This window comes from Alternaria dauci, chromosome 2, assembly GCF_042100115.1.
Source record: "Alternaria dauci strain A2016 chromosome 2, whole genome shotgun sequence".
Taxonomy (NCBI): domain Eukaryota; kingdom Fungi; phylum Ascomycota; class Dothideomycetes; order Pleosporales; family Pleosporaceae; genus Alternaria; species Alternaria dauci.
The window spans coordinates 2,941,941-2,964,698 of record NC_091273.1 but is presented as its reverse complement, the minus strand read 5'-3'; the positions used below and the strand labels follow the sequence as shown (position 1 = coordinate 2,964,698).

General features: G+C 51.9%; 4 protein-coding genes across 4 annotated transcripts; 2 read left to right on the top strand and 2 right to left on the bottom strand.

The window, feature by feature from the left end:
* Positions 1-398: 398 nt before the first annotated feature.
* ACET3X_003007 (uncharacterized protein) lies at positions 399-1,388 on the bottom strand (the record flags this gene model as incomplete). The annotated part of the gene is made up of 1 exon (XM_069449812.1): positions 399-1,388. The coding sequence occupies one exon, from the start codon at positions 1,386-1,388 to the stop codon at positions 399-401; it is 990 nt and encodes a 329-aa protein (XP_069309554.1).
* A 2,051-nt stretch (positions 1,389-3,439) lies between these two features.
* Positions 3,440-7,012, top strand: ACET3X_003006 (uncharacterized protein). The gene is made up of 10 exons (XM_069449811.1): positions 3,440-3,606; positions 3,664-3,708; positions 3,768-3,869; positions 3,944-4,065; positions 4,287-4,516; positions 4,574-5,705; positions 5,785-6,124; positions 6,175-6,449; positions 6,515-6,596; positions 6,649-7,012. Exons 1-10 carry the CDS (start codon positions 3,482-3,484, stop codon positions 6,713-6,715), a joined length of 2,520 nt encoding a protein of 839 aa, XP_069309553.1. The 5' UTR covers positions 3,440-3,481; the 3' UTR covers positions 6,716-7,012.
* A 219-nt stretch (positions 7,013-7,231) lies between these two features.
* ACET3X_003005 (uncharacterized protein) lies at positions 7,232-10,490 on the top strand (the record flags this gene model as incomplete). The annotated part of the gene is made up of 6 exons (XM_069449810.1): positions 7,232-7,278; positions 7,370-7,466; positions 7,518-7,919; positions 7,981-8,414; positions 8,517-9,553; positions 9,604-10,490. 6 exons carry the CDS (start codon positions 7,232-7,234, stop codon positions 10,488-10,490), a joined length of 2,904 nt encoding a protein of 967 aa, XP_069309552.1.
* A 4,633-nt stretch (positions 10,491-15,123) lies between these two features.
* ACET3X_003004 (uncharacterized protein) lies at positions 15,124-18,439 on the bottom strand. Its single transcript, XM_069449809.1, has 5 exons — positions 17,820-18,439; positions 16,869-17,745; positions 16,446-16,809; positions 16,246-16,393; positions 15,124-16,197 (listed from the first exon to the last, which is right to left on the bottom strand). Exons 2-5 carry the CDS (start codon positions 16,884-16,886, stop codon positions 15,291-15,293), a joined length of 1,437 nt encoding a protein of 478 aa, XP_069309551.1. The 5' UTR covers positions 16,887-17,745; positions 17,820-18,439; the 3' UTR covers positions 15,124-15,290.
* Between the last annotated feature and the right edge of the window lie 4,319 nt (positions 18,440-22,758).

Here is a 22,758-nt window from a genome sequence, read left to right as displayed (position 1 = left end):
GCAAACACGGGTGTGTGCTGTTATGACGGCACAGTGTGGGGCAATCCGCTTCACCTAAAACGGCAGCGATGGGCCGAGGCCATCTGACATGTGGAAGAATCAAAATGTACATTTTCAACACTAACGTTGCAGCAGCATGTAGCTTCTTGCCATTTGGCATCTGAACGAGTAAACAATGCATCTTCCTTGGACAGTGTTTGCCCGCCCGTCCGCTCGCCAACGCTGGCTGCCGCCTCTCTGAAACTTGAACAAGGTGTCATCGAGAGCGATCGAACGACATGGAAGAGTGCGGGATCGAGAACACGCAAACGCGCCAATGAGAGCGGGATTCTACCAATGCGACCAAGTGCTGTGGGGTGTTATGGGACATCTGCCTGACATGCCACCGTGTTCTCTCGTCAAAGAGAGCTTGTCCTAATCCTGAGATTTCTGGCTACAGTGAACTTGCTTGGCTTTTGCTGCGCTGTGCAGTTGGCTCCTGCCTGCATCTCAGGCTCTTCGTCAATATCCGCAAGTGAGCTTCGCCGTCGTACTGGAACAATGCCCGCGTCACTAACAAGACGTCTCTCCAGGAGCTCCAGCGCCCTTATCTTCAGAGCAGTGACTGCCATCATGGAAGAGAGATGGAGTTGGCTTAGTTGTTGATCGATAGCATCGTGTTGACCTGGGTGTATATGCTGAGGCTGGAAGACTGCAGCCTCGGCCCTCAACGAGGCATGCTTCTGTGTGTTAGGCAACACCTGCCGTCTGGACTCGACATGCTCGAATGGCAGAACAGCAAGAGATTGCTCAAAGCCCTCCAGTTTCGTCTTGCCAATGTCGCCAATCTCTGAACACTCGTCCGGAGCGACATCCTCTGCGACCAAGGGGCTATTGCTCTCTTTTTCAAAGGGTGAGAGTACCGTGTCGTCCGTCCAGCCATTCCAGCTCATCTCGGTGAAGTCGGTTTGCACGTCGGCTGGGTATGAGCATTGCGTCGAGAGGGAGGCAATGTCCGAGATTGTCGATGAGATGGCTGTAGATGGCATCGAGATGGTTTCGGCGACGTAGAGGTTTGCTTTGCACGCCTGGAGGTTGTTCAGGAAAGCCTGCTCGTCTCGCTCTCGGTGCTTGATCTCTCTCTCCAGTTCGCGTTTGCCCTGTTCGATCTTCTTCCTCTTTTTCCTGGATAATAAAGGATCGGTGACCAATCGCTGTTCGGTTCGAGCCTGCTTCTTGCGCAGAACTTGTAGGTATGTAACACAGTTGGCGAGACCATCCTCCAAGAATTCCTTCTCGGGTTGCAGCTTGGAGATTCTGCAAGACCAAGTAGGAGCTTCGTTGGGAGGGAAGATGCCGTTGGTCGTGGCGAGGCCCCGCGGCTGGGAAAAAGCTTTGGTACGGTCCATGCCGCCGGTACTACAGCCCTTACTGTGTCTTGACCTTGGTAAGCAACAAGAGAGGATGTGACTGATGTCTGTGATGCAAACGCAAAGATGTTACGGATGCAGGCTTCGATGTGGTTTGGCTGAGAGAGTTCTTTATCACGGTGACAGTAGTGGACGTTGCTATGAAGACTAGCTGTTTCAAGCGTGGGCTTGCTCAATATTGTCCAAAGGCTGAGTGCTGCCGCGGATCCCGGGAACAACAAGTGCCATCAAACCTCGAGTAGAGCAGTGGCGCAAAGCCTCCAGGGCTGTCGTGGGGTAGAAGCGATTGACAGCCAGACACCCGACTCGTAATAGTTGTTCAGTGAAAACATTCGTATTCAAGAAACGGGACAATTCCACCTGCCCTTGGACAACTGGAAGGATATTAGGGGTTGCCGGGAGGCTTGCAGCAGTCAGACTCAGTACCAGGCCTTTTCAGCATCAGCGACTCAGAGCACTCGGGGCGCCGTATTGGTTGTATTGTCCACTACGGGAAGGGATACTTTACACACATGTTCTTCGATGGCGTTGTCTCGGTTACCTCAGGTCCATGACTGATGAATCTACCAAGGGGAAGATGATTTGGTGGCTGTTCGGATAGCATCCGCCCCGCATCTTCGACGTTTCAGAGAACATACGGAGATGGCCGGTGGTGCTCGGATCAGGTTTGGCTCTAGCGGGTGCTGTCCGTCTGGTCATGGCGGTGGTGTTGTGATGTTCTATGCAAGGGTCAAGCCATGTTGTGATTCTGCATGTAAATGCGCAGCGTCATTCGAGGCGACCGCTCATCGGTGAGGCATCATGGTCTCTGACATGCGCACATGAAAGGGAGTCCCGTAAGAGCAGTCTGCTTGGACGGCTCATATCAGAACTCGTCTTGCAAGGTTCCAGACCTTGGTGGGATCCGAGTGCTGAATGATATTGGAAGGGAGACTGGAGCGTTCCTGGATCTTGGCCGGGGCAGCGCGTGAGCCTAAGTACCTTCTTGTATTCAACATGACGTCGGACGTACTGGATATGTGACCCGATGGTCGGCTCATGGCGGTTCAGCACGAGCGCTGGCCTCATGTCCATGGTGAGTCTGCCTACCTAGGCTGGCAGCTTGCCGATGGGCAAGTGTGCGGACATGTCCGCGCGCTGGTGTTCCGCGCAGGTGCCGCACCTGGACATGCGACTACACAGGTAAGATTGTGGTTTATCATCCTGGGGTTTCCTCATGTATCAAACCGTCGCTCTCGCTCTTTTGCTCTTATCACCTTGCTTTCGTTCATCTGCTCGCTCCGCTGGTACTGCACTCCGCCCATGCCCACGCCGATTCTGCCTAGCAGGGCGCGCACATGGCCAATCACATTGTACTCACCACACCCAATGTCTTTGTAATGTGTCCACTCCCTCCACTGTGACGGCATTGCTTATGCAGCAAGCCGTCGACCCCGCAACAGCCAGCGTGATCGTCACGAACTTGTCGCGGTCAGCCAGAGTTCGCGACCGAAGAACAGGCCGTCGTGCAGCATGTTCCTGAATGCTTTTGTCTGGCGTCGGCTTCCCTAGAGCTGCTCAATGTTCTTCCTCCCGGAGTCCCGCCGTCCCCTTCCCTAGCCGGCAAACAATGACGTCAGCATTATGGCCTTCACAACGACGCTGGACGTTCCAGCTACCATGCTTCCGGATCGCTCTAGGAGCAGTGCAATTTGCCTAGGTGGGGTTGTTGTTGATGTTGTGCTCGAGCTGCGTAGGCGTTCCCGTCGTACCGCTTTTAGTCGTGAAGAAAACGCACGTCTTGATTTGTAGCGAGGTTGCGAGGCATATTACCACTGCAGTCGCTAGCCAAGCAGTGTTGCAGTATCTGCTCACTGGCGAGACTTTGCATTCGACACTATTCCATTAGAAACATTACCGGTCCTCTAGTTACCGTCAGCTACCGCACGGCATAAGCATCCGAGTACCCACATTACGTACTTCTCGCCCCGTATAAGTATTGCGCAGCCCTCGGCATTGTGTATGGTTAGTAAAACAGCCTTTGACAAACATACCAATTCACCATACTGTCCAAAACCAAGCATCACAGAAACATGGCGACCAAGATAATCGATATTCGCACAGAAACTGCCGAGTCTGATATCCTCGCTGATATCAAGAAGGGTTTGCGGCCGAAGAATGGTGGCGAAAAGAAGCTGCCAACGTTGCTGCTCTACGAGTAAGCGACGATGCAACCAACACCAGATGCACGCTAACCCCACTTCTCTTCTACTAGCCAAGAAGGCCTCCGATTGTTCGAAGAAATCACATACCAAGAAGAGTGAGCAGTTTCACTCATGGCATGCTTGGGCTCTTAGCTGATCAAGTTGGCGGCGCCAGGTACTACTTAACCAATGCCGAAATCGAGGTCTTAGAGACATATGCGGATAAAATCGCCGAACGAATTCCATCCAAATCCATCATCGTGGAACTGGGGAGCGGGTAGGATCTCGGCTCTTACTTGACAAGAGATTGGAAACGAGCCCTGTGCTTCGTGAGTACTAATACTTGTGTAGCAATCTTAGAAAGGTGAACATACTTTTGCAGGCTGCCGACCGTCTTGGCAAGGACATTGAGTATTATGCCGTCGACCTGTCCCTTCCAGAACTGGAGAGAACATTCGGCAAAATCCCTATAGGTAAGCAATTGTCTCATAATAAACGATGTCCCAGAGGAGGGGTGAGACTTAAACCAGGCGTGCCATAGTATACACTATTCAGGATATGTGGTCCAGACCTGCATGAACCTGCATATATGTGCGCCAGCATGGTGCAAACCAATGCCTCTATCTCCTTATCATTCCAGGCTAGAGTGCTCCACGTGCATCGCCCTTCCGATTTTCGCTAACCAAGCATGCAGAGGGATACAAGCATGTCAAGTGCTTCGGACTGTACGGCACGTACGACGATGCTCTAGAGTGGCTGAAGACGCCCGAAGTCGCAGCGAAACCAAAAACAATCCTTTGGCTGGGCTCCAGCCTGGGCAACTTCAAACGGCACGAGGTGCCGCCATTCCTCGCTGGGTTTGGTACGGTCCTACGCACCGGCGATACCATGCTTATCGGTATCGATTCATGCAAAGATCCCGAGGTAAGTCTGTTGTCACGAATAGCATGAAGACACACGCTAATCATCTGTTTGAACTAGCGTGTTTACCACGCGTACAACGACTGCAACGGTGTAACGCACAAATTCATCCTTAACGGCTTGAAGCACGCAAATACACTCATGGGCGAGGAAGCTTTCGATATCCAAAATTGGGAGGTCATTGGCGAGTACGACAGCCAAGCTGGAAGACATCATGCTTTTGTCGCACCACGCAAAGACACTACGGTCGACGGGGTCTTAATCAAACAGGACGAACGAATCCGCATTGAGGAATCCTACAAGTACAGCAGCGAGGAGGTGAAGGAGCTTTGGGAACGAGCCAGACTCGCGGAGAACGTTGTATGGGCGAACTCCAAGGGAGATTACGGTCTACATCTCGTCTCCAAGCCTGCAGTGTTCTTCCCCACCAAGCCAGAGGAGTATGCGGCGAACCCTGTTCCCTCGTTAGCCGAGTGGCGAGAGCTTTGGACTGCCTGGGATGCGGTCTCAAAGGATATGATACCCGAAGAAGAGCTACTCTCCAAGCCTATCGAACTTCGAAACGAGTGCATCTTCTACCTCGGCCACATTCCTACATTCCTGGATATTCACATTGCCCGTGCCACTGGAGGCAAGCCTTCAGACCCTGCCTATTTTTGGAAGATCTTTGAGCGCGGTGTTGATCCCGATGTCGACGATCCAACTCAGTGCCATGCCCACTCCGAGATTCCTGAGGAGTGGCCGCCACTGAAGACTATTTTAGAGTTCCAAGAGAGTGTGCGAAACACGGTCGAAGCGCTCTACAGTTCAGGAGAGGCGGTGTCCAACGGCCGCGTGTCTCGAGCACTTTGGATCGGCTTTGAGCATGAAATCATGCATTTGGAGACGTTACTTTACATGCTGATCCAGAGTGACAAGGTCCTGCCACCTCCTGGGACCAAGATTCCAGACTTTGCAGCATATGCAGCGCAGTCGCAGACTCTGGCAACCGAAAACCAATGGTTCACAATTCCTGAAGCAGACATCCAGATAGGTCTTGAAGACCCTGAGAATGATTTCAAGACCACACGATACTTTGGATGGGATAATGAGAGACCTCGCCGTACAGCGCACGTGAAGTCCTTCCGCGCAAAGGCTCGCCCGATCACGAACGGAGAATACGCCATATATCTGTCGAAGACAGGAAAGACGGGTACGTAACCATTGCAGTAGAGTCGCTGGTGTTGGCTTGACCACATCTCTGACCAGGCTTCGCTAACTGTTCCGTGTAGCTATACCTGCGTCGTGGTGCATGCAGCCAACCCCTGATGCGAAAGATAAAAGCACTGGCAAGAGAGACAGCGTGGTGAACGGTCACCATGATGACACCAACGGCTCACCCCAGAGTATTACAGACGGCAAATTTGTCCGCACTGTATACGGCGTTGTCCCTCTGAAGTTTGCCATGGACTGGCCTGTAGTCGCATCCTACGACGAACTAGCTGGCTGTGTGCAATGGATGGGCGGTCGTATCCCCACGATGGAAGAAGCACGAAGCATCTACAGCTACGTCGACGGCATGAAGCCAGAGTTTGAGAGGTCGCTTGGAAACACGATTCCGGCAGTGAACGGGTAAGAGATGTACTTTGCAACGCTTTGGAGTTCTGGCTAAAATTCTGCAGGCATCTGATCAACGAAGGAGTTTTTGAGACACCACCATCACACTCTTTGTCCAACGGCAACTCCGGCACGGTATCTGATCTCAATCCACGCGATCTCTTCATCGACCTTGAAGGGACGAACGTGGGCTTCAAACACTGGCATCCAGTCTCAGTGGTCGAGAAGGGCAACAAGCTCTGCGGCCAATCTGACCTGGGAGGTGTTTGGGAATGGACCAGTACTGTGCTGGAGAAGCACGACGGTTTTGAGCCAATGGAGCTGTACCCGGGTTATACAGGTATGAGGGGATCCGACGGGCTTCTGCTCCTCAACACATAACGAGACGATGTTGACAGCAGGCAGCCGACTTCTTCGACGGTAAACACAACGTCACGCTTGGTGGGTCATGGGCGACGCATCCGCGCATTGCTGGACGAAAGACCTTGTAAGTAGAGAGTGGCAACTGCAGCCGAGGCCATGTTACTAATATGTTGAAGCGTCAATTGGTACCAACGCAACTATCCCTATGCCTGGGCCGGCGCGCGTATTGTTTCGGATGCCTAGCTTGGCGGTACTTGATTTGTTGTTTGCGCGTTTGCAGTGTCTTCAGATCCCGTTCTTGGTCCCGGCCACGATGATGCAACGACGCGAAACTGTAAGGATCGTCGGTTCACTGCATCTTTCACCGCAACGACGAGTCGCTTTTCCGCAACACGAGAGGTGTTTTCTTTAGTACGACGCGGATCTGTGTTTTTCCAATCTTGTTGGATGCAGTCTCTACAGAAACCATTTTCATCGTTGCGCAGTCGCACTCACTCGCTCTTTCCACAATTACGTAGTCAGCCTTGGGCTATGAAAACACACCGTCACGCACGACCACTGTGCCTCACCCCACTGCGCTGGCGAGAATAATTTCAGATCATCACGCGTCTTATTCACTAGAGATTCTGCGGCCAGGCAGAAGTGTCGCCTATTTCCCCACTCGAACTGGCACAACAAAAACCCCACCTACTACTTTTCTTTACAGCCGCAGACCACACCGTGTGCAATCAGTCTGAAAAGCGCCAGTTGCTATACGAAATGGGCAACAGCTTACTCTTCAAGTGGGAGGATTCGGAGGCCCTCAAGTAAGTTATCTTGCAGTGTTTGTTTGTTTGGGCTGCCGGAATCCTTCCTGAGGCAGCCACGCAACACACGTACTGTCGCTGACCACACCAGACACCACTGCGGAGTCTGTGAGCGCCCCCTGAGCCACCCCGGTGCGAGAGCGTCTTGTTTCGGCAGGCACAGTGAGCCATGCGTGCGCTTTCATCAGGTTCGTCATGTCCGACATATACGACGCGATCAGCGCTCTAAATCTGTCTAGACTATGTTCATGCGCCTTCGCGGTCACACGTGTAAATACTGCATGACAATCGACGAACAACATCACAAGCGCCATCACGATATCGCCGAGCGCTTACGTGCCGTCTACGAAGGTTGTGGCGAGGTCGACTGGAACATCGTGCCGGACGAATCCGAGCCAGAAGAACGCGGAAGAGAACGAGAACCCGACGACGATGACGACAACGACGACACGCCATCGTCGAAGCGTGAGAGAAAAGACGCGAAACGTCTTGCAAGAGCAGCCAGTAGATCGAGAATCATCACTCAAGCGGAGATCAGATATATTGACTCAGTCGTGCATTCCACCCAAAGCATAACGAGCAACGACGCCGACGGACCGCGTAATCCAGAAGAGGTTGAGGAAATTGAGAGGCAGCTCCGAGTAAGTGCTTGGATTATACCAGCCTGGCTATCCTTCATTCCATTTGCTAACCCTTTCATAGTATCACGCTCATGTGTATAGCACACAGGTCAGCCAGAGAGGGCTTAGGAAGCTCGCCGAGGCTCATGAAGACACGTCCGACATCGACATCGAAGCCGAAATGGAACGCATCTTGGACACCTTCCGCATCAACGGGCTACTCAGGCGCAACACGAAAACAAGAGGATTGCAGGGGAAAGAGCTCAAGGCGTTCCTAAATCTCGTCGACGGTTTTAAGCAAGCCGTACTCGAGGACATTGTCTTGTTCAACAAAGACAATGCTGAATCGCGCATGCGGCGGGCCGGTTACCTTAGATATACTAACAGAACAGCCTACGGAATTGTAGAGGAGAGGTATACCGACAAGGATTGGAAGACCGGAGAGAAGTTCGCGTCTAGTGCGAGTGATCTCAGTGGTGCTGTTACCCCCATACACGAGACCGATTCAGTTCCGAGGTATGTTGTCATTTATTTATCTCGGATCGATCAGGGTACAGAGAGAGGCGCGGGATAAAGCTGTTAAATTAATAAAGGAGGATAGCGACTAACATTGTTTAGCGAACAGTTGGAAGATCAGCCCCGTCGTCGGCCCAGAACTGCTCACATCCCGGACCGAAGACATCTTGAGAGCAGTCACAAGCGCGTGAGTGGCGATGACGGACTCTACCATGTGGATATCGAGCCCTACGATACCCCGCTACTATCCTTGCTGCCTGCTTCAGCCCCTGGTCGGCCAGCTGCCGCCGTCATGGTGATCAACATTAAAGCTTCAGAGCGCGGACCGGCTCCAGTGCGTGGTCGCGCAACAAAGCCCATTCAAACAGCTTCCGATGACTGGGAAACTGTTACAAATGGAAGTGCACCGACAAAGCAGATATCAAAGGCACATGTTTGGGGCAATATCCCAAGCAAGCGCCCAGTTCAAGCTTCTCGACCCGGGTCAGCTCGATGGTCTTCCGACTCTCGTCACTTCCCCGACCTCCTAGCCGCTAGGAGCTCGTTCGACGACGCATATGACGAGACCCGTGCCGTGAAGCCGCCGATTATCTGGGAGTCGAAGGAGCCTGAGAGCTTCATTGTCCAGACGGAAGATCATGTTAGTGGCCATCCCGTGGTCTCACAAAAGAAGAAAGCAAAGAAAGCACGAGAAGCTAAGCGCAAAGCAAAGAAGCAGTCTGTATCGGACGAGATCGTCAACGGAAACATTGACGAAGATGTTGAAGAGGAGGCTGACGTCTCAGTGCAAGGTCTTTGTACACCACGAGAGACCAAGGTCGACACCAACGTCGAGAATATTGACGAGATGCTACAATCTTACTCGATGAGTACGAAAGCTGAAGGCAAGTTGACCGAGGCGATCGTAAATCCAATGACTATGGCTTCCAGTCGCGTTGACGGGATGTCACCGGTACATTCGCCTGAATCTATGCCAGTCACAAAACATGGCAAGCACATTCACTGGATCCGGTTTGTACGCAATTTTGCCGTTGATCAACTCACTGATCCATATCCACCATCATGGAGTGGATGTGCGCACAGTACCTTGTGTTCTTTTGAGAACAACAACGTCCCCGACTGTCCTTTCCACGAGCCTCGTGAGTACATCGCACTTGCATGTTGACGGTAGATATTAACTCAAGGGTAGATTGTTCCTGTGTCGATCCTTTGACGGATCTGTGCTATCTAGCGATGCCCTGTGTTGAGCTGTGTAGTACTGGGCCGTTCAACCGCCTCCGTGGCGAGAAGCTGCTGTCCCTGTACGAGAAGGATCATCGAACTAAGGGCCGCTTGATGCTCATCGATGACGATCTAATCAACTATTTCATGGAAGACCCTGCCAGCCGATCGCGCAATCGCAACCCAGACGGCGTGCCCGCGCGTTTACAAAAGGAGTATGCCGACTTCAAGAATGGACACAGCCCTGGGGCTCTCATGGCGCAGGAGCTTCGTTTTGAGCGACTCTACGCTAAGAACAGTTTCATGAAGCAGGAGCTTACCCAGAGTATGCTGCAGGATATCCAGCGCAACGAGTTCGAGCGTCCGGGTACGAAGTACATTTGCTACTGTCGTGCTGCCGTACCGAATAGAGAACCGCTAGAGACGGATACTGTCGTCTGCTCATATCGAGACTGTCCCACAAAGTACTTTCATCAATCATGCATAAAGAAGCTTGGTGCGGGCATGATATCGCGCTGGTATTGTACTGAATGTCAACAGCAGATGAGGATACTCGCGCATCGGACATTACGCGATCTCGGCTACACCAATATTCCGCATGAGAGCCGATGTAGCTATCCATACGGAATCGATGCGGACAAGTTCGAAAAGATGTTCGAGGAGAAGTTCGAGGAGATGGTGAACTCACCCGACATGGATTATCTGACACTACTACCAGTCGAGCTGAGGAGCATGGTCAAAGATATGGGAGGGTTCTCAGCGATGCCCGAAAACATCAAGCGGCAATTTAAAGAGAAGGTCAGGGCGCTTGGCGAGAAGTTCAGGGCAGGGGACGTCAAGATGTTCGATCTATAACAAGTAGCGAGGTGCGCTTTGCGCTATGCGGCATCTAAGTGGGCTGGCTGTGCGCGGTCGTTCTGGTACGATTGCAGAGTTCTTTTTTTTTCGCTGGTGATGAGATTTGATGTGGTGAGTAATGTAGCTGTGGGAGAGCCTGTCTGGAACCAAGGTACACTCGTCGTAGCTTCCACATTTATCATCGTGAGCTAGGCTCAAAAATTCGACCAACATTTATAACGCAGATTATGTGTTTTTTTTTCTAAGAGCTCACAAAGATATCACTTCACCAAATTCACCCAGGCACTAAGAAAGCAGAAGCCATCTCCACTCTCGTTTAGTAGACGATATCCTAGCCTGTACGATACAGACGGCGAGTTCAGAGATCAACCGCCAGCGATTACATTCAACCATACCGATCCACAGACAAATTCCGACCAATTCGATTCACAACTCTTGGATCATGTCGTCGCGTAACAGCACAACGCATAGTGGTATTCTCGCGACCATGTACCCACTCACGCGGTGCCAAGCAAGAACGGCCTCCTTTTTACCAAGAGACATAGAAACCAAAGTCATCGAAGGAGGAATGGAAGACACCGAAGAAGCCTCCCACCTAGCTCTCCATGCTACCGGCACTATTGTCATCGAGGAGCGAGACCACGGCATCAGTAATAACAGAGACACGGAGGAAGAGGAGGAGGATCATGCGGATATCGAAGAGCTGGACACCCTTGCTTCACGGGCCATGGATAGCGTGGACTTGATACGTCAATACAGCAAAAAGACTGAGAAGGCTAGTGCAAAACGTAAGATGAGTGGGAAGTATAAAATTAGAGGCTGGGTTGTGGGATTCTCAACACGTATAAAGAGATGCTTCTGGTGGAATGAGAGGTTTCAATCAGAGAGAGAGATTGATCAGCTGTAAAGATTATCGAGTGGTGAAGATAGTATGTGTATGAGTGCCGGTCATCTACCAATCGAATTGGCGGTACCTATAACCTCTATGCTGCACCTTTTTGTACCCTCGTTGAGTTAGATTTCTGTCTAATAGTACTTGATTCCACAAGCCAAGAGGGAGAACCATTTGCATCGGAGTTTGATCGTGTTTGTGTTCGTTGGCCACTTGTATATGCTGAGAACAGGACGTGCTTTGCAGCTATGGCTTAAAAGTGGGACTTTCATCGCATCTTCAAGCAGTTCGAAGTTCACAAGCCTCCTGCATGGTCATCGATGACCAAAATCATTCCTGGCGACTAGGATTGCTGCAGGCGGCGTTTCCAGTGGCGCACTAGTGGCTTCCAAAGGTTCGTCTTCCCATCAAAATACGAGTATGCTACACCCAGCATTCCGCCAGCAAAGTGAGCCTGTTATTGTTTTTAGCAAGCGCCACAAGTCGCCTTGCGCGTTGAACCTACCGCGTGACCAAAATTCACAAAAGTGTACCCACGGATAATCCCAACCAGATCGAAAAGCAGGATCGCGGGCAGCACATACTGCGCGTCGAAATGTACAGGAACAAATAATATTCCTAGGCCAGCATGGGGGTATTGCATACAGAAGACTCCCAGAATTCCGAACAGTGCTCCTGACGCGCCGCCGGAGCGAATGAAGATCTCTGGGATCGGTCGTTTGTGAAAAGGTATGCGGGTGCTCAAAGTTGTCCAGTGTTGAGCGAAGCCCGAAAGCACGCCAGCCGAGAGATAGAACGACAATGTATGGTACGGACTGCCCTCGAACAGGCGGGAGTAGCCAACGGGCGCCATAAAGTTGTTCAAGAAGTACATGTTAACGAAGAAATGCAAAGCTCCGCCATGTACAAACATGGATGTGAATTGGGTGTAATTGACATTGCGAGCGGGCAGATGCCATAGTGTTTCCCAGGCCCTGGGCATCAGAAAGCTGCTCAGGTGGATACCACTGTTGGCTCCAATAATCCCATACGTGACTCTCGAAATTGGATCGAGATCACTCAAAGCTCCAGTTACGACTTCGGTCGGGGTCGGCGGGCCACGCTGTTTAGTACTCCATTGTGGCGCCTGAAGCCATCCTCCACCCAATGCTGGCTTTGTTTTGAGCTCCCTCTTGGCTTCTAGGTAGGCGAGACCGTAGAAGACGCCACCGGATACAGATAGAGCCCAAATTGCAGGAATCAGGTATCTCACTCTGACTTTGGGAAATTGCGTATATGTGTCGTTGGGAGTGTCGTCTAACGTATGTCGCAGTACTTCTTCCGGTATAGGTGGCTGTTCTTTGTTAGGCCGAGAGGCTTCGTTTCTCAACTGGGCATATTGCACGCGCTGCTGCGAAAATTGACGAAGTCGTGACACGGTGGAATGAAAAGCAGAGATCGCCGGTGGCTGAGACGCGTAGCATGCGTACCGCAGCGACGGTCCAGCTGCCTTGTATGCAAACATCGCGTGGTGGGAGAGTAGCTGCGATGACGCGAAGCTTCCAATTGGCGTCGGCCCGACTAGCGTGGGGCACGTGCGAATATTATCGCTATCCCCGGCAGCCGGCTCTGCGACACTTTCCAAGTTCATCGTTGCCTGCCAAGTCATCTCCGTCTAGAGAAGGCCATCAATAGGCAACGGTCGACTACTTGTGATCACATCACCAGCCCCTCAGGATACATGCCAGCACGAAAGCGCGCTCTGGTGTCCAAAGTCTTGCAATGGCAATCCGGGGATTGCTATTGGTACCCTCGTTACGCTTATTGGGCGACCATCGAAAACTCCCGCCATGACTTTAACTATCCAGTCGCCAGTGTGCAACGGAAATATGCGCTGTCTGGTTTTATTAGTGCCTGCGGTCAAGCGATATACGAAAGAGCTATCAGAGGATGGTCATATCAGGTGTACCTCACTTTGACGTCCAAAAAGACCCAATGGCACTACAGTATGTGGCCTTAGGGTCTTTCTCATAAGTAAATAATTTTTGTTAAACAAGGTAGACCAAATTTTCGCGAGCTCCTAACTGCTCTATAGGTTACTCTGAAATGAGCAGCTTATAAAAAACCAGCAAAGACATCACCAACCTTGGTTCAAACCTGCGCGAACCCAAGAAACACTGTGAAATCAAATTCCGTACCGAAGAGTTTAAGCAAAGAGAACTATGGTTTGTCTTATAACTTTCACATTTAAACTGTGTGCAAGAATACAGGCACCCTTCAATTCACTTTTCCAGATTCTAACAAAGCTCAATATTTCCGGAACGATTCCCTAGGTTTGCAGTTTCAACGAAGTACAACTCACATTTTTGGATGGAGCGAGTTTCCTCAACTACCGCGCAAATGTTCAGGCTAGTCGAAGCGACGCTCGGCTTTCAGTCCGACTCCGACAAAACCTCTTCCACAAGTTCCTCCTCTTCGAATCGTGACGGAATCGAAGTTCGAGTGGGTAGACCACCGCGTCTTGTCCATGTTCCGCACTCCGCTCTCAAGGCATGCCGTATGCTCCGTACACGACTTGTACATGGATGCAGAATAATGAATACCGACGCCTCTGTCTTTGAGGTTGTTTTGGCATACTTGAACAGCAATGGTTTCTTAAGACAGCTGCGACTAAGCGCACGAAATCCCTTGACGCAACTCACGGGTGGCAGCGACAGGATGCTCAAACTCGCCACAGCATGGCATCTCGCGGATATGCTCGACGACATACGGTTGCAGAACAAGCTGGTCGATGTGTATCGCACTCTCTACCTTGAGCTACTCAACACACAAGCCGGAATACCTTTAGACTACGACGCATTCATCTATCTGGAATCTCACATCGGTACCCATACGAAGATCGAGAAGTTCATGATAGACTTCTTCGCTGGACTATCTCGGTATACAGGCCACTTCAGTGCCCAGGAGCTCCTCCCACTGCAGCCTGATATTTCCCAAGCATTAGAGGCGAGACGTTCGCAACTGGTGGTGTTGGGAACGTCGGTCGATATGATCGCTACCGGCAGCACTTGCTTTAATGTTACCAAATCGGACCCAATAACACACTGCTCCTTGCATGTGGTCAAGCCGAGGGAAGCTTCTTCAAGTGCGGAGCTTAATTTCTCACCAACGCAGCACAGCTTCTCAACGTCTTCGCTGTCGTCTTTAGGCTCCCCTTCAGTATCACCAACGTGTGACCGCAGGCATCAAAGGAGTTTGTCACCACCAGGAACCATGAGCGTAGCCGAACAGCGGGAAGTCTTGTTATATGGTACATTGGCTTCTATTCTCCAGTCACCAATTGGTATGGCTTTGCGCTCTTCCCATACACAATCTGTGTCTCTCGAGACCCCAGTTTCTAGGCGCGCGCCCTTAATGGAACAAAAACCCGTCTTCTGTCGTCAACAAGCTGATGTAGATTCGGAGGACGATTTTCCATACGAGGATACAGCGTGTGCTCTATTCTCACCAGACCTACTAAGGCATGACTTCAGTCAAGAGTTGAGGTCCGGCGTAATGACAGATATTCCGACAGCTTTGAGCTGAAGAGGACAGCGGTGATTTTGCTGTTTGGAAAATATTTAGTGTACATTCTTCACATAGCAAAGCAAAGATCACGTACTCGAGTATGAAAGTATTGGACTGTGCAGAGACTTTGCTGTCTCTCATTAGACTTGGGGCACATGGCATATGTTAGATAAAGTGCGAATGAGAATTAGTATGTTTACAAAAGATAAGGTTGTGAAATATGTAAAGGCTCTATTAATGCCATATACTACTCGTCGACGGACGGAATTCCGCTGCTAACTCCCGCTGTATCATGCAATTTGGACAGGCTATCGCGGATGCACTGGCATGTTTCAAGTCGAACACATATCCCTGGTACATTACGCCTGCTTGCCGGCTGCTGCTGCAGGTACCGATGCGGGAACATGTTGGCTGCTCGAGCTACTTACGTTCGCCTCGTAGTGGTTCTGCTCCATGAGACTCCAGTCACCAATCTGTTCATCGCCAAACTGGTCGAGATCCAGACCCATCATCTCAGCCTCTGAGGTGACGCGGAGATGCATGCCAGGGATGAACTTCAAGATGTACAAGAGAATGCAAGAGACGACGAAAGAGTAAGAGGCGATGGCGACAATCTCGGCTAGTTGGCGACCGATTTGCACACCCACACCGTCCATACCGCCGAGCCCGTCGTATGGACCCATACCATCAAGATCGTAGATCCAGGCTTGGCCGAAGATACCAGTGAGGAAAGAACCGACCATGCCACCGATTCCGTGGAGCTTGAAGACATCCATGCCTTCATCGATCTTGATCCACTTGTCGACGTTTTGGCAAAGAGAGCAAATCGCAGCAGTGAGGAAACCGATCAGAGCGGCTATCCACACAGAGACGTAACCTGCAGCAGGAGTAATGCCGACGAGACCAGCAATAGCTCCAGAGCAAGCGCCGACCACGGAGAAATGACCCTTGGTACGGACGTACTCGACGGACACCCAGCCGAGAACTCCAAAGGAGGCTGCAGTGTTGGTGTTGAAGGCAGCCAGCATCGAGCGCACGGTACCGTTCAAAGCACTACCTCCATTGAAGCCGAACCATCCAAACCAAATGAAGACAGTGCCAATGAAGACGAGTGTAGGGTTGTGGGCTTTTCCGTGGATCTTGTCGCCCTTATGAAGGCGCTTGCCAAGGACGAAGGCGTAGGCGAGGGCAGACCAGCCGGACGCGATGTGGACGGGGCCGCCGCCTGCGAAGTCTAGGGAGGGGAGGTTGAATAGCCAACCATTTCTAAGAGACCATCAGTATATCTCAGCAAGCACGGTTCACGAAACTTACGCGTTCCAGGTCCAGCAAGCGATTGGGCAGTACACGATAGTTGCCCAGCAGAAGGCGAAAACCATGGAGGGTAGGATGCGACCGCGTTCAAAAGATCCACCAATAACAAGCTGCACAGTACATGCGCAGAAGAGCAATTGGTAAAGGCCTGCATGTGGTCAGTAAGGTATGATCTGGCTCAGAATATATGAGCTACTTACAGAACACGATTTCAGGTAAGAACGATGAGCCTGGCGAGGGTGCCGACATGACGTTCTTTAGGCCGAAGTTGTCCATGTTGCCAATGAAGGGGCTGGCTGTGCGAGAATATGCGAGTGAATAACCCCAGAACATCCACTGAAAGGTAACCACTCCCATGACCGCGAACGATTGAAAGAGCATAGCAAGGGCCGACTTGCGGCGAGCGAGACCGGAATAAAGAAAGCCGATTCCGGGTATAATCAGAAACACAAGGAAAGCCATGATCATAAGGTAGATGTAATGGAACTCCAGGCCAGTGAACTGAAGGTTGACATTTTCGATATCTGGGTTGCCACCATTGGGCTTCGCCGGATCGAACTCTGGCTACGCTTGTGTCAGTCATCTTGCATGTTGAACTCTTGTTATCTGCTGGGAGAACAAACAATGGGTGGTGCCTCCATGGTGTAGGGGTGTCAGTGTATCGACTGTGACTGGAACCTCGGGGGTGTTCTGGAAAGACAAGACGAGACGTGCAGGGGCTCCCCAATGGATATATACATCTCTATGACTTTCCTCACACCATCCCGCCAATTTCCAGGGACCGAGATTGATGCGCCGTTAAACCCGGTTCGCCTTCTACTTCGATACATGCAACACTGCTGTGCCCCCAACACTGAGCGTGGCGCCGCCTGGGCAAAGATAAGCAGGGAGTTAGGAATCCCATGCTGATGGAGCCGAGTGCATATTGTGGAGCTTCTGGTTTGGGTTGCTGTCTGAGATTTGATGCCGCGAAGGATTGCGAAGACGGATTGCATGTCCCAAATAGCCAAGGCCCGTAAGCCACAGTCGCGCTTGTATAGAACGGTCAAGGTAGGAGTTCAGGGTCTTAGTGGCTGATAAGAGACGGGACGAAAGCGGTATAGCCGCTGTACCTGGGTGATAAGCCGGTCTGGTTGATTCAGGGGCGATTGGTTGGCCAGAGTTAGCCTGCCAACGGCTTTACGAATCGCTCTGTGTAACGAATTCTGAGGTAAAGATAGACGCATTCCATCTCGCTAATGTTGTACATTGGCTACTGCGTGGTGTTGCTGTACCGCCGTTGATGGCGGCTGATTTACTGCCGTTTAGCCGTGTTTCCGAACACCAGGTCCGTGCCACCGCCACGAGGCTGATCCACGCCCAGGCCCCATGGTATCATGAAATGCTGTTTTCTTGTTGTGCGCAAATTTGCAACTTTGTTAGCAGAAATTGCGGCCGTCTCCAGAAATCGATAAGTGTAAGGACTTGCATGGTACAGCTAGTGCCTTCCGAGCAGGCAATCTGCGTCCGAATTCAGTACTAAGTGCCGTGCCACGAAGACGCAAGACCAGACGTGCTGCACGGTGATCACTTACTGTGTACATTCAAAACACAGGCTGTAAGGGGATCCTGCAGTGAAACTGGGCCTCTGGGTACTGCAATGTTCATACGTTGTGTCCAGGACAAAGCAACTCGTCCTGCCCTGCGCTGAACGCCCTGGCCTCCCTGGCCCTTTCTGCTTGATCGTACGATCTGTTAGCACATCAGGGTAGGCGCATTTGCCCAGCCAATATATTCATTCTTCCTATTCTCCTGCGACTGGCACCGGCGTACGGAGCGCGGATCTGCGTAATCCCGCAAGATGCAAGAGACATTGCCTCTGCAAGAATCGTTTGAGCTAGGGCTGTCCCTTCGTTAACATGGACAGTAAACCGTCCAAAAATATGAAGCCAGGGAACCGTATCGATTATATCAGGGTGCATGCTGCCAAGTTTCCCCCGGTCTTCAAGGTCTTCTGCGACATAGTTAATAAAGTCATATGTGAATTCCGGCCATGAGGGTAGGGACATGCTGCACAAGCATTCCGCTGGATGTGGTCTGTTGGTCAAGGGTACTGCACCATCACGGCACAGTATACCACAAGGCGGACATTTGCCTGATAGAGATAGGTCAAGGGTATATGCAGATTCCATTGTTTAGAACAAGACATAGAGCAGCGCGCATAGTGATGGCGATGTTTTGTCGCGGTGTGCTGGCGAGAACAGAAGGGCTGCCGGTCATTGCGACGGATGTGGGTTTCGCCAAGAGAACCAAACCGGCTGTCGTCATGTCCTCACCCAGCTCCTTTTCCACACACACACACACACCTCCAGCCCATACGCACCCACAGGCGCACCTACAATGCGCCAATTAGGAAGACCTGATGACCATCTCTAGCAGATGTTCAAGCTCAAAGGCACGCCGATTACATACACCCACCTGGAGAGCTTTATCGTTATATGGCGCGCAGGGCGCGTCGCGGATACCACGCCTTTAGGCGAACCAGAACCACTCATGGTCAACCACTGCGGGCAGACAGTCGCTGATAGAACCGGCTATTGCAATCGCTCCATGCGCTATGACGATACAAGACCCTTCGTTGCATGCTTTTTCACCCCTCCAAGCATCCATGTCTCGTGAGCTGTGCCTTTCGTTCCACTCAAGAGGAGGCCGGCAACTCTAATGTGGCCACTCAATGAGAGTTCGCAACCGATTCCGCTCGCCGGAGAGCGTGTCACAAGACCAGAGAGAAGGGCCCACGATGATGAAAGAAACGCCCAGGCCAATGCCTTGCAAGAAGAGCCTAACACTATAGCATTATGGAATGCGTCGACCCTACCGCCAGCTCACATTGCACCCCAAGCGGCCCTTCCTCGCTCCATCAATTCATCTCGCATCGAACTTGCACTCGAAGTCTCAGCCACAAACAGAGGAGGAACACACGCAGCAGTGCTTGGGTCTGGGCCGCAGACAAGGATGACCAGTCACAGTGTCAGTGATGACTGCCGATTCGGTGTCTATCTTCCGAGTGCTACTGTGAGGGGAGGTAACCTCGCACTGCATCGACTGGCGGCATCTACGCTTCACGTCTTAGAGGGACGGGCTGCAAGCCTCCCACCTGCACCTCCAGCGGCAGCAGCAGCCCCAGAGCAGCGTCCACCGCGACTGCGAAGACCCACACGTCGATGCGAACATTCACTCAACGATGATCCACCTCCGGAGTACGTCGCATTCGATCCTCACCCCTTCTTCAATGCCGAACCAAAACCCCGCCGCCGATCAACGATACAAATCATCGAAACTGTCTGTAGGGACGGGTTCAGGGCTACAACATGCAAAGTTGGCAAGAGTTTGGTCAAACACATCGTAGACGTTGGCAAGATAGCCAAGGATGTACCTACTGCCTTCAAGGAAGCTCAGGTGAAACTGAGGTCGAAAAGGGCAAGGGATAAACTTCGATGGTTGGAGAAGCGCAACTACTTGAGCGGGCAGGAGAGGCTGCTGACGCAGCAGATCGTTGGATAAAGTGGTGGCCATGTCGAAGGATAAAACCTCTGACTGTGTTATCGGTATCTCTAGAGTCTTACTCTTTAGAAGACTGTGATCGGGGGTCTTGTAGTAGTGTCGATAATGTCATCTAATTGAGCTTTTGTGCTGCGGATCCCGACATCAGTTTCGCTTTCACGGTGCATCCGACCGACGCGTGGTTGTCCGGTTCGCACAGCACTCTCATCATTGCAGCTCCTTCCGTTCAAGACTTGGAACGAGGTTTAATGTCGATGAATGAGCTGCGGTATTCACGAGGCAAAAACCTAGTCTCCAACTGCAGGCAAATCGTCACGCCAACCAACCACTTCCCTCTTCATAGCAAGCTGCGAGCTGCCCTCTATGGTGGTTTATACCTTCACGCAATTGGGCATAATTGGAGGACTAAATAAGGAAACAGCATTGTATTATTGGTATTGAGCCAGTATTGGATACAACATGTGTCCCGAGCGTCTCCGGCGCCTGTCAGTCCAATACCACTCCTCTCATGTTTATATTCGCAGGTATGCTCAATACTTGTGACCCTTCACCACGATCTTACCGCCCTCACACTTGAGGCTAATCTCCTCACCGAAAGTGTAGTAACCGTGTTGATCAGCTTCCGGGACGGGCTTTGGCTGTGGGGCCGGGTGTGGCTTATCGTCATTCTCCTTCTCCGGCTCGGGGGCTGGATGTTGGGGCTGGGGCTTAGGTGGAGTAGGATGTCCGGGCTGTGGTTTAGGTGGAGTAGGATGTTCGGGCTGCGGCTTGGGGGGAGTAGGATGTTCGGGCTGCGGCTTAGGTGGAGCGGGATGTTCGGGCTGTGGTTTAGGTGGAGCAGGATGTTCTTCTGGCTGGGGCTTAGGTGGAGCAGGATGTTCGGGCTGCGGCTTGGGGGGAGTAGGATGTTCGGGCTGCGGCTTAGGTGGAGCAGGATGTTCGGGCTGCGGCTTGGGGGGAGTAGGATGTTCGGGCTGCGGCTTAGGTGGAGCGGGATGTTCGGGCTGTGGTTTAGGTGGAGCAGGATGTTCTTCTGGCTGGGGCTTAGGTGGAGTAGGATGTTCGGGCTGTGGTTTGGGGGGAGTAGGATGTTCGGGCTGTGGTGGTGGATGCTCCTGCTTCGGGGGAGTTGGATTTTCGGGCTCTGGCGGTGGATGGTCCGGTTTAGGGGGAGTAGGATGCTCTGGCTCTGGCGGTGGATGGTCTGGTTGCGGTTTAGGTGGGTGCGGCTTGTAGCCGCCGTCCTCATGGTCGTCCTCTTCGTCATCCTTCTCTTCTTCTGGCTCTGGATGCGGCTTGTGGGGCTTCTCGTCTTCATCTTTGTGTTCCTCCTCCTTGGGAACCTCGGGATGGTCATCCTTGCCATCGTCATCGCCACCAGGGTGCTTGCCATCCTCTACAGGCTTGGGTACGTGGGGAACCTCAACAACTGGAGGGATGCAGACCTTGCCATGGTCGTACTTGTCACGCTCCTCACAGCACTTTTGATAGTCCTGAGTGGCTTTTGCGTCGTCTCCACGGACGGCGATAGGCGTGGCTGCAGCAGTAAAGGCCAGGATGGCAACGACAGCAGCTTGAGTGAGACGCATGGTGAATGGTGAACCGTAATATAAACGATCGAGTATATAGCGATAGAAGGTTGCTCGTGTCAACGAATGGCGGACTGCAGAGGACCACAGCAACCGACTCTGATTGTATGATCGATATCCGCTTGGTGGCTGATATCGAGACAGTGCTGGTCATCTCCCTCATCTTTATACTTGACGGATACGTTGTTTGACTCGTCTCGGCTTCGTTGACCCCTCTCTTCTTAGCTGCGAATATGCGCAGTTACGTATGAGAGTATTGCATTTTTGGCGTCAGGACGACTCCCGGTCTTGGAGCGCAACCAAAGCATCGTCATGGTACTCCAAATCTTGAGATACGCATAGCAAGCCTTTTCCTAGAGCCTGAAGCTAATGACATGAAGTCATGATTCTGCGCTGGTCATGATAAGCTGGCGCAGTGGTAGAGCGAACGTCGTGGTCGATACGCAGGGAAATATTGCCTAGAGATACTTCATGGTCCGGATTACACTCCTCGACGCTCATAGAGGCCAGTTTTGAGAGATGCTTGGGAATTTGCTGTGACGACTATGGCGAAAGCATTCAAGTTCTCGTATCATTGCCTTGGCTGGGCCTGCCCGTTGGTCGAGACAGCTGCAAACATCGCGATCGCGAGTGTTTTGGTAGCATGGGAGGGAATTATCCAAGACGCCATCGTTGAGCGAAAAAGAAGGCTATCGTGTACCGGATACGTCGGGTGAAGTTGGTGCTAACATGTGAGATGCTGAGAGGTCGGAGAGTGAAGCTCCTCAGTCGCGGACAAGCGCCATCTAGGGTAGCGTCTTGGCGGCATGACACATCAAATTGCCGGACTGGGTCGGCACTGCTCCCTTCCGTCATGGCGGTATCCAGACTATCACCTAGCGGTACGTACTCCCAGCCCGTCAGTTCGACAGTTACAACTCCAGTCCATAGCGCAGGCTGCGCACGAGCTGCCGTGCGTGCATATGATGTATGCGAAATTTGCTTTGACTTCGCTTCAGTCATGGCCACCTGCGCCTGAGCGAAAGCGCAAGGAGCAACGCTTACAATAATCGCACAGACACGGCACTCCAGCCTCGATCCCTGCACCACATCTCGACATTGAGTGCTGGCTTGAAGTCAATAGTCAGATACTAAGTCCATAGATCGTCTTGGCTACTCACATACCTAAGAGGCTAATGCATCGCCAACTCGGACTCCATGTCTAGCTATCCAAATTTATACACGCTCTAGTTGTAGCGGTTGATCTGGTTGGCTCGAATCATTAAAAGAGCCGGATATTGCACCCTTGCCATTAACAGCATTGTTGCCATGTGGCGGCGACAGCTAGATCGGAGCTGAGAACCCAAACTTTATCAGCTACCTAGGCACCTACAGCGATAAT

Bases quoted from the DNA above. Each gene is read 5' to 3' on its own strand.
- ACET3X_003006 (XM_069449811.1), top strand. From the start codon at position 3,482: ATGGCGACCAAGATAATCGATATTCGCACAGAAACTGCCGAGTCTGAT. The intron at 3,870-3,943 runs GTAGGATCTCGG...ATACTTGTGTAG, and splicing joins ATCGTGGAACTGGGGAGCGG to CAATCTTAGAAAGGTGAACA. The intron at 4,066-4,286 runs GTAAGCAATTGT...CCAAGCATGCAG, and splicing joins ATTCGGCAAAATCCCTATAG to AGGGATACAAGCATGTCAAG.
- ACET3X_003004 (XM_069449809.1), bottom strand. The intron at 16,394-16,445 runs GTAAGTAGCTCA...GACCACATGCAG, and splicing joins CTTACCTGAAATCGTGTTCT to GCCTTTACCAATTGCTCTTC. The intron at 16,198-16,245 runs GTAAGTTTCGTG...ATGGTCTCTTAG, and splicing joins GCTTGCTGGACCTGGAACGC to AAATGGTTGGCTATTCAACC.